The 10,980-nt window shown below is 43.4% G+C and overlaps 1 protein-coding gene across 2 annotated transcripts in view; it reads right to left on the bottom strand.

Moving 5' to 3' along the window:
* The window catches only part of pcxb (pyruvate carboxylase b), a 393,092-nt gene that overhangs the window by 365,327 nt on the left and 16,785 nt on the right, over positions 1-10,980 (bottom strand). For both annotated transcript variants that reach the window (XM_017414395.3, XM_025005546.2), the window contains exons 4-6: positions 10,434-10,524; positions 6,240-6,405; positions 5,569-5,714 (exon numbers count right to left, since the gene is read on the bottom strand). In XM_017414395.3, coding sequence (XP_017269884.1) covers positions 5,569-5,714; positions 6,240-6,405; positions 10,434-10,524 — 403 coding nt within the window. The remainder of the gene's footprint in view (positions 1-5,568; positions 5,715-6,239; positions 6,406-10,433; positions 10,525-10,980) is intronic.

The following is a 10,980-nucleotide window of genomic DNA, read 5'->3' as shown; positions in this document are numbered from 1 at the left end:
AAGCAAAATAAGAATCAGAGACTCGATCTGAACCAGACTGGAGGGCCGAATTAAATGTTACAGAGGGCCGGATCTGGCCCGCGGGCCTTGAGTTTGACACGTGTGCTTTAGGTGGTTCAGAGGATTTCCAGTGGAAAACTGTCTACGGGCTATCAAGGAAGCAAAGGCGAACGTGTTCATCTTATCGATGGATAGCATGTGCTCCTTAATCAATACTCTAAAGATGGCCGATCCTGCAGGTGGTTTGATTTTGGTATTAAATGCATCATTCAGAGTTTTACAGATAGATGACCAAAATCCTGTTAATTTCGGACAATACCAAAACATATGGGTCATATTTGCTGGGGCAGAATGACACCCTTCGTTCTTCTTTTTTTCCCTGACATTTACATCGTCCGTATTTCTTTGGACACGTATGTTTACACGCCCTCAGGGGAGTTTAATTCCACACTATCTGTGGTAGATCACAGCCCAACATGCTGAAGGTCACGGCTCAATCTGTGTTTGTCAGTCTGAGACACGCTGAAAGTCCAACCCGTCTCCTGCTCAGGGGGGTGGGGGGGACACTGAGTTAACACCACGCTTCCTTCCCCCTGAGCTTCGGGAGAACAAACTCGAGCTCGTCGTCCTCACGTGTCATCTCGTAGCCTTGAGAGAAAAAAAAAGCCGCCGCTGGGAGGTGAAACCGTCAGGTTTCCAAGGCAACCGCGCACGTCAGCGTCGCTCCAAGCCGAATCCCCGTTTCTCCGTGTCCGGCGCAACGACGACGTTCGGATTTCACGTTTGTTTGAAATGTCAGCGCTTGTTCCGCATCTGATCGAATTCAATAACGGCCATTCACGAGGAGGCGACGTTTAACAACTCAACTTTAAAAGCTTTGAGTCTCACATTGGCGTTTTACTCGAATTATACACGCGGTCCTCGTAATTATCACCGTAAATCCGGATCTTTGAGAACACCTCATCCTCCAATTAGAGGAGAAACATTTAATGGGAAACATTTCTGCACCTTTCCAGCCGGCGCACAATGCATCAGGCCCTTATGGTCTAAAAGGAAAACAACGCAGAGCTAAGACATTTAGTCTCGAGTCACAAATACTGATAAACAACACTGTGCAAAAGTCTTGAGCCATCCCTAGTTATCCCTGCTGCTGAAAGGCGAGGCAGACAAAAACATCTCATTATGTCTCAAATTTACAAGTTATCATTGGATCTATGATGCAAGATGGCCGCCACAACAAACAGGCTTTAAATACATTTAAGATATTACAGTTTGAGGTGGTAGTAGCTGAGAATCATCCCCAACACGTACTCCGAGTCGATGATTACTTCCTCTGAGCTTCGTTAAAATTCATCCAGTGATGCAGAAGATATTTTACTGACAGACAGTTCACTATTTGTTAGTGCTCAGATTATTCAAAAGGGATGACTCTCAGCTACAACCACACCCAATGTCAAATCAATATTTGTCAAAATGACAAAATTACAGCCATTTTGGGGTTTAAGGTCAGTCGGCTGTGGCTGCCATCTTGAATTGGGTAGACTCCAAACGTTAAAGAGATGAAAAGTTAGTTTGATTAAAATTCACCCAGTGGTTTAATGTGATATTTTCCTAACAGACAGACAGAGGCAAGCCCATGGCAGTAGGCGATATAAACTTTGGAGTCGTTAAATGACAAAAGCTGCAGCCAGACTGTCCAAACCTGCAGCTTCAGGTTATTTTAGCATCTTTTAGCTAAACAATTAAAGGCTGAAACAGGTTGTTACGCCCCGCTTTACTGTCCAGGAAAGTTTCAAAGCCACAAATTTACAGAATTTGTTCATTTTCATTGCATTAAGGACCACCCGAGCCGACGCAGAGGTAGGTTTGTCTGTGAAATAATCAACGATTGCAGTGGTGGAAGGTCACGAGACGCAGCGAAATCACGCAAACTTGCCTGGTGTGTTCCTGAATGGGACGTGTGATGCAACATAATAAGCCCCGTTATGAAATCTAAAGGTGCGAAAACGGTCTGAGTCACAGCAGCTGGGGAAACCGAATCAAAAGGCAACAGACTTTGAAAAGTTGTCAAATCAATTTGTGCACCCCATCGTTTCCTGAATGATTGAAGAGTTTTGACAGACGAAAAGTTGGAGAACTCCATTTGTAATCCTCACATCAGCTCAGTCTGTCATTTTGTTTTTGCCACTCGAGGTTTGATGCGCGCCGATTTTTTTTTTTTTTTTCCACAGAAAGCGCCTGAAAACAAGAAAAACATCAGGAATCTGCCTGCCTCGTGCATCAGCCGACAACGTACACATCTTGTCCTGTAATGTGTTAACTGTTAAGCTCGTGTTTATCTCAGAATACAAACGACCTGCGAGCTGGCCTTAATGGATTTAGAGTCAACCTACACAATATGTTGCTTCGAGGCCCAATAGGACAGAAAAATCTCTTTACAATTTCCTCACATCATAGCTGCACGAGCTGCCGAGGCCCCTGTGACTCGAGCGAACAACAAGAAATGTCAGCTAATTAATTAGACCGCGCTGGAACTCAGAAAAGGTCGTTCTTCCCACTGGTTCATGACTTGGGGAGGCTCGAGCAGCCGCACAGCAACGCAGCCCTGCCGGTTCTTTAATGGATTCGACGAATGAAGCGCCGCGACCGCCAGGTCTGACAAACAGCCGACCGCACCACGGCGGACCGATGCACGACTCGAGGGGTTTCCTCGGCGTTACAGGAACAGGAGGACCCTGCAGAAAGGCCGGAGCAATCAGTTTGAAGTTATCGAGACGGAGGCGGTTTTAAGACTCGGTCCAGCCGTTAGCTCGTCAGTCGGGTCAGACCATTTCTTCTAGAGCCATCTACAACAGGTAACATATTGATTTTTTTCCATGGAAACCCATTTCAAAAGATCTGAACCTCTGCTTTAAGGAAAAGATAAATCAATTAAGTTCAAATGGAAATGATGAATCTTACTACGGACTATAAGGCGCAATTAAAAGCTTCAATTTTCTCCAAAAACGACAGCGTGTCTTATAATCCGGAGCTCCTTATATATGTAAGAAGTCGTGATGTTTTAATACGACTTTGGTTAAACTCCAAAGCTGCACCGCTCGCAGCTTTAAGGCTCAGTTAGAGTCGCAGGGCTCCGCCCACGGCGAGCGGTGGAGGCTTACGTCGGTGCAGCATCCTCCCGTGAGTTTTGAGCTGTTTGATTATCTTTGTGATCTCTCAGAGGGATCATAGAAACGCTGATACAGGCCAACCAGCTCCGCTAGAGCAGCGAAATCCTCCATTTTGAATGGACCACGGGACGTGGTCCACGCGAAGTTACAAAAATGACGATGCTCCTTATAGTCCGGTGAGCTTTATACATGACAAAAATTCGAAAATGGACCGTTCATTGACAGTGTGCCCTATAGTGCGGAAAATACGGTATATTTGACTGAATTATTTCCAGCAGACTGCTGGAGACAATTTTACCTGTTCAAAACGAGAATAAGTGACACAAATTACAATTTAAAGGCCTTAGATCTGATCTGAAAACCGTCCTCGTCTGATCCCTTAGAGTTCGACGGGGTCAGACTTCAGAGAGAAATCTGGAGAAGCTGTGTTCATGCGATCAAACGGCAACTCCATACTGCCCTCCAAAGAATCAATAACGCTGGTGAGGAAAACTAACTCGCCATCAGGTTGACACTGAAATAAAGGGTAACGCTGCAGGCCTGAGGGACCTCATTTTCCAACGGAGACACGTATCTGTGACAGAATCAGCCCATAAAGAACGGTTCCTATGATCTTTATTGGTTTTATTTTGCCATTAGTGTCTTTTAAAAAAGGCCTGCCTTGGTCCGTGTACAGATATCAATAACCTGTGGTTCAGAGTTTCCTTCTGAACTAAAACGACATCCAGTCTGAATTTTTCCTCAAGCTTTACCCAAAGGACCACTTAGGATGGACAAAAATCTGCTGGGTCTGAAGCTTTGGTGCATTTTAAGTGACTCAAATGCATTAAAATATAACAATCAGCCAAAGCATCGAAGACAAAAAACAGTTTCAGAACCACGCTGATCACTGTGTCAATAAGTGAGTCGGCCTTATCGTCCACCTAAATGGTGTCACAGACCAAACGAGGCAGAGGACTCCCAGGAAGCTCAGAAACGACAAAAAGAAATAACACAAATAGCACAAATCATAGCCTTCGTGGACATCTGAGGGGACAAAGATGAGCTGGACGCCGACAGCCAACAAACCCAAACTATAGGTCCTAAAGGGCTCCTGCAGAGGCTTGAAAACTTTGGAAAACTTTGGAAAAGCATGACCTTTTTTTTAGTAGTTTTTGTAAGTATGGAAAAAAGAAAAGTGTACCAAAAAAAGTAAGATGGGATCTAGACAGGAGCATGTGTTTTAAAACCAGTATATACTTTTCTGCATTGACGGGGGCTTTTACAGACGTGTAAGCTGCCCATGCCAGAGGCACTAATGCACCCCCATACCATCAGAGAGGCAGGTTTATGAGCCGTACGCTGATAACAGGATGGGTGGTCGCTCTCTTCTTCGTTACGAAGGACGTTGTGTCCGTAGTTTCTAAAACAAATTTAAATTTTGGACCATTTTAAACGAGCTTCGGTCCAGAGAAGACGGCAGCGTTTCCACATCTGGCTTCTTCTTCGCCTGATAGAGCTTTAAACAGCGTTAGTGGACGGGACGGTGATTTGTCCATTATTGATTTTCAGTCCTGACCTTTGAGTCCAGAGATTTCTCCAAACTCCTAAAATCTTCTGATGATATTCTGAACTATCAGATGATGGGACATTTGAAGTTGAGGAACTTTATTTTGAAATTATTCCACTTTTTGTTTTTAAGACGCAGCGAACCCCTGCCCATCTTTACTTCGGATTCAGTCTCTAAAAAGGCTCTTTTTACACCCAGCTGATTCCAAATAACCTAATTAGTTGGAAAATGCTCCCAATGTTTCTTATTTATTCAACCTATTTTTACATCTTTCTGTCTCAACTTGGAGACGTGTTGCTACTGATTTCAAAATGAACATTTTTTACTAAAAATAGTACAATTTCTTAGTTTGAACTTGTGTTTCCACTGAAAAAAAGAAATGGGTTCATGAGATTTTCATATCATTAAGTTCAGTTTTTATTTTTATATTAAACAACGTCCCAACTTTCAGTATTAAGGTTGTAGAATCAACTTTCTTCCCTCGTTTATAACTACTTTTGTTGTCTTTTGTAACAGCTGTAGTGAAAATCTGCGAGTAGGAATTATATTTTTAGTTTTATTTGATTTCTGGAGATAATCTCAGGAGTCCCAAACTGATGTTTTCTAACCAAATGCAACTTTTAAACCTGCAAGTTTCAGAACCACCTAATAAATTTACTCAAACTAAAATTTGATTTTAAGAGGATATTAATGCGCCGAGTGATTGACAGCTCGGTAGATAAATGACCGGGTTTTAAGTTTCGAGACAAACCCAAAATTAATGAGTGAGAAAAAACCTAATTCTACAAGTTGTTTTTCTTTTATAAAGACAGGAATGATGCGACGGTGACGGTTATAAAGAGCGCTCACCTCGTACTCCCGGACCACCCTCATGCCTCGACCGCCGCCTCCGTAAGCCGCTTTGAAGATGATGGGGAAGCCGTAGGTCTGCGCGAATGCCTGCGCCTCCTGCAGGCTGGCGATGGGAGAATCCGTTCCTGGGACCACCGGCACGCCTTTACGGGAGCGGGGAAAAGGGAGAAATGTGACCTCCGATCCCAAAGGCACGCTCTCCATTTACCAACAATGGTTTTATAGCAGAAGATTAGAGTTTTGTGGCACAAAATAAGACATTTCTACGTTAACATTCAAGGAAAAACAGAACTTCAGTTGTCTCATTTGTGTCCTGCAGCAGGTGAAAATGATTTACCGGGGGAAACAAATGTTTCAAAATGTTATTTACTTTTAGAAATTACCTGATTATTAGTGCCTACAGTCTAAAAGCTACAGTAAATATTAGCAGGGAGTAGTAGAGAGCTCATAAACATTGATTAAAATGATAAATATAAGTAAAAAAGCCCAAATTCTGGACTTGGAAAAGACAAAGTTAAAGATGAAACGTATGTTATTTATTCCTGATCTTTGTATTTTAAACTAGGATAAGTGAGGGAAGCATTTTGGAAACTGTCCGGGATTTAATGTGATAATTCAACCGATAAGAGCTCATATTTGGCTTAATAATTCAGCCGCTCGTCCCGTACCTGCGCTGATGGCCAGGGAGCGAGCCTCCACCTTGTCCCCCATCTTGCGGACGGTTTCCGGGCTCGGCCCGATGAACCGCACTCCCGCATCCGAGCAGGCCTGAGCGAAGTCCGACCGCTCCGAGAGGAAACCGTAGCCAGGGTGGATGGCGTCCACCTTATTGTCCTGGGGAAGGAGAGGAGGAGATGAAATACGAAGCATTTATTTATTTACAGACATTAAACGTAAAGCTGAGCTAAAATGAGACCAGAGGAGTTTCGTAACGGAGCAGGATTTTATAAAAAAAAAAAAACAACAATCTTCCAACCCCGACTTTAAAACTTTAAGCAGGACACTGATGCAATTAAAACTGAGTGTGTGAGGAGTCCAGACGCTTTAAAATGGTTCATAAAAGAAATGCGGGTTTTATTTGTACAAATACTTCTGTCCAGAAACCTGGAAGTTAAGTCACAAAAACTTTATTAACCATCCCTTTTGAAAGGTGGGTAAAAATGCAATCGCCCGTGTCCGTTTGTTAGCAAAATATCTCACGAACAGCCAAAGGGATTTTATTAAAACTTTCAGGAAGCGACCATTTCTTGCACGTCTACGACGAAATGAAGTTTGGAGCTAACCCGATTCAAGATGGCCGCCACAGCGAAACACAGAAGTGGTTTCAACGCAGTGAATTTTACAGACGCTGAGCTTTGGCTCGGGGTGGTAGTAGCTGAGAGTCGCCCCGCCCCCCCTCTCATTGCAGCGGGCAATACGCATCCAAGAAATGACAGTTTTGTTTTTTATTATAAATCTTCACGAACAGATGAAGCTTTTAATGACAACTCTTGGAGAAAAATCCCAAACGGACCATCCATGGCAGGGCACAGTTACTGAAAGCCAACCGCTCAGGGGCCAGCTGGCCGGCCGGCCAACAATTTGTGTCATTAAGTAAATTTAATTTCGCAATTTAAAACCTAAATTAACTCTTTGGCAGGCGGACTGAGCTGTACAGCCCTGCCACAGACCGTCTATAAAACAGGCTCACCTCTCTGACAGATACATTTGTCATTTCAGATTTTTTTTTTTATGGTTCTCTGGTGGATTCCCCCCCGACTTAAAATCTAGTTTTATTTTAAATGAACGGCCCGGATGTGGCCCCCGGGCCGCCAGTTGAACAGCCCTGATCTACGGCAAGAAGGAGGACATATTAAACCGAGTACTCGTTAAAAATCACTAGATAAAAACACTCATCCGCTCAGTGGACACCAGCAGGACATCGAGAGAGCAAACAAACATAATTTAAAAGGTCCAGGGGAGGCCACGCACACACACACACACACACACACACACAGGGGAGCTGATACAGTAGTCGCTGAGGGTGACAGACAGAGCCATCTCTGGATCGGTGTGTGCCATCTGCTCAAGGCGGCCTGTAATTATGGGCTGTCCTGTTGTTCAGGGAGAGATTACTGCCAGGCCAAAGGAGCCATGTTGCTCCACACACACACACACACACACAAACATGGAGGCTGAATGCACACGGGCAGGTTCAAGTATCTAAAACACAGACAGACATAAATAGTAAAATAAGAATCAGATACAAGCCAAACAACACACACTCCAGGGTGCGCACACGCGCACACACACACACGGAAACAGATGCTCAGGGGTTCTCAGGCACCTTTTTCACAATTATAAAGTTCCAAAAATCCCACAGAAGGTACAGAAATAAGATTTCCGTCCAACACAGAGTGGCAGAGTAAACAACAGGTAAAAACACTGACTTTCATAGTAAAAGCAAACACACACACACACATTTTGCTGGCATGGAAGTGGCTGGGCTCCCTGACAGGCAGACTGATTTTGAGAAATGAGTTGGACGGAGGAGCCTCCATCCAACCCCGACTTGGCTGGTAGACTGCACGCCCACGTGGAAAATTATAAACCAGGAGAGACGGACGAAAAAAAATAAATAAATAAAATTTAAGAAATGACAAAAAAAAAAAAACAACCGGCTGATCCTGGAAAGATGGAGGGCGAGGAGAAACAAAGAGCCGATCCGATCCGCGCGCCGAGATAAGGAGCCGCAGGAAATGAAGGTGAGGAACAAAGATGGGAGACGATGTTCAACAGGAACGAGAACACAAAGACGAGGAGCGGAAAGGAAACTGGGAACAAAGGGGAGGCATGGCGTGGAAAACAAACTTCGTCTTCCTGTGGAGCAGAAAGGAGCGGCCTTTCTTCCAAACTTCTGATGGATTCGATAGGACCAAAACTTTCTAAATGCAACGTGTTAGCTGTGATAACACGAGAAGGTGCCGCTCCATTCATCTCATCATCATCTGAAACGCAGCAAAGACGTCAGATTCATCGTGAGTTTGACCGAGGCGCAGAGACGGCTGGTTTTCTGGGAGTTTATAAAACAACGAGGCCTGGTTAACGTTCGAGGTTCGGCCCGGCGCACCGATCATCTTTGTTATGAAACGGGGAAACCGCGGAGAAGAGAAATTAGCCTCCCAGCTGGCTCGGATCGGATTCTTCTATATCTCTGACCTGCTATTTACAAACTCTCCCCAACAAACGCAAAAATCTCATTTCTGGTCGAAGGGAAAAAATCTGTAATCATCATAAAAACAACAAGAAAAAACAAGTTTTTCTTTAAACGTATAAACAACCTTCATGTTACTGGACAAAACATATTTTCCAAAATGAAACCCGGCTGAAAAACATTTACAGTATATCTCTTTTCTGAACCAAACTATCGCTCTTTAATATTTATTATTTCTTTGTTTCGTTCATTTTTTTGCACACCTCAAAAACAAAACTGCGTCATATCACGGGATCACGAGTGTTTCCGTTTATAAAACGGCCGCAGTTGTTAACCTAATTACCAAAAAGAAACAATTTACTGTTACCTGATGATACCTAAATGCTGCTTTGTTCATGAAAAACTGTTAATAAATCTTTACTTGCTAAGATTTATTAACTCAAGCTCAGAAAATGTGACGTGTATGATTTTTAAAATCCTCCAGCTTTCAGTGACAACAATAATACAGGGTCAGCCATTTATATGGATACAGCTTAATAAACTGGGAATGGTTGGTGATATTAACTTCCTGTTTGTGGCACATTAGTATATGGGAAGGGTGACCATGGCGGCCATTTTGGATCCAACTTTTGTTTCTTCAATGGGAAGAGGGTCATGTGACACATCAGACTTATTGGGAATTTCACAAGAACAACAACAGTGTGCTTGGTTTTAACTTAACTTTATTCTTTCAGGAGTTATTTACAAGTTTCTCACCACTTATAAAATGTGTTCAAAGTGCTGCCCGTTGTGTTGGATTGTCAATGCAGCCCTCTTCTCCTGCTCTTCACACGCTGACAGCAACACCGCAGGAGAAATGCGAGCACAGGCTTCCAGCGTCCGTAGTTTCAGTTGCTGCACATCTTGTATCTTCACAGCAGAGACAGTTGTCTTCAGATGACCCCAAAGATAAAAGTCTAAGGGGGTCAGATAGGGAGACCTTGGGGGGCCATTCAACCGGCCCACAACGACCAATCCACTTTCCAGGAAGTGGAAGTGGGAGAAGAGGGTTGCATTGACAATCCAACACTTTAAACACATTTTATAAGTGGTGAGAAACTTGTAAATAACTCATGAAAGAATAAAGTTACGTTAAAACCAAGCACACCGTTGTTTTTCTTGTGAAATTCCCAATAAGTCTGATGTGTCACATGACCCTCTTCCCATTGAAGAAAACAAAAGTTGGATCCAAAATGGCCACCATGGTCACCACCCATCTTGAAAAGTTTTCCCCCTTCCATCTACTAATGTACCACAAACAGGAAGTCAATATCACCAAACATTCCTATTTTATGAAGGTGTATCCATAGAAATGGCCGACCCTGTAGATCGCTTCAGATGCAACCAAACTGAAAATCCTGCCACATTTCGGACATTTACATCCAGAAAACTCACAAATTCTTTGACTACATTAACTCCAACTCACTTTTAAAAGTGTACAACAACATTCAGATTTAAAAGACATCCAAAGAACGCCCTTTGCTTTGGGTTTTTTTGTTTTTTTAAAGTGTTCAAACCTGAAGGCGGCTTTCGAGAGCCTCTCAAAGCTCTTTTCCGCCTCCTCTGAACTAATTAAGAGTGCCACGAGTGTATCGGTTTAACAGATGCGGCGTTAGTTAACGCTCTTTACCTTGGCCACTTTAATGATGTCTGGAATGTGCAGGTACGCCGCGACAGGTGGCAGACCTTTCCCGATCAGGTACGCCTCGTCGGCCTTCTGCCTGCGAAGCACATAAGTTCACATCAGCCCGCCAGAAATAAATCACCCGCAAAATGTGCACCACTTCTCGGGGCATTTAACGGACTTGTCAGCAGCCATACTTGCCAACATTTGGGAACGTCAATCAGTCCCTCCAGGATTTCACGGGGATTTTTTGTGATTGTTTCGGCTAAAACGCCTGATTTCGCGGGGCATTTTCCTAAAAGTTGCAATTTTTTTTTTACTAAAATCAATAAACAACCATAACTTTTAATATCTAAACCAAAAATACTTCCTAGTTTTGTAAGATAATTACCAACAAACACTGACATTATCAAAAGGTGCTTTATTTGAGAACTTTGATAGCTTCTAAACTGACATTCATGAGCATTTCTGGATTGTCCCTGGTCTGCAGCTCTCCTCACATGTTTTGCAGACAGGAAGTGTTTGTCGATGCGTTTATGTTCCATGATTACAC

The sequence above is a fragment of the Kryptolebias marmoratus genome, linkage group LG7 (genome assembly GCF_001649575.2).
Source record: "Kryptolebias marmoratus isolate JLee-2015 linkage group LG7, ASM164957v2, whole genome shotgun sequence".
NCBI classification, from domain to species: Eukaryota; Metazoa; Chordata; class Actinopteri; order Cyprinodontiformes; family Rivulidae; genus Kryptolebias; species Kryptolebias marmoratus.
This window is presented reverse-complemented; position numbering and strand designations above follow the sequence as displayed.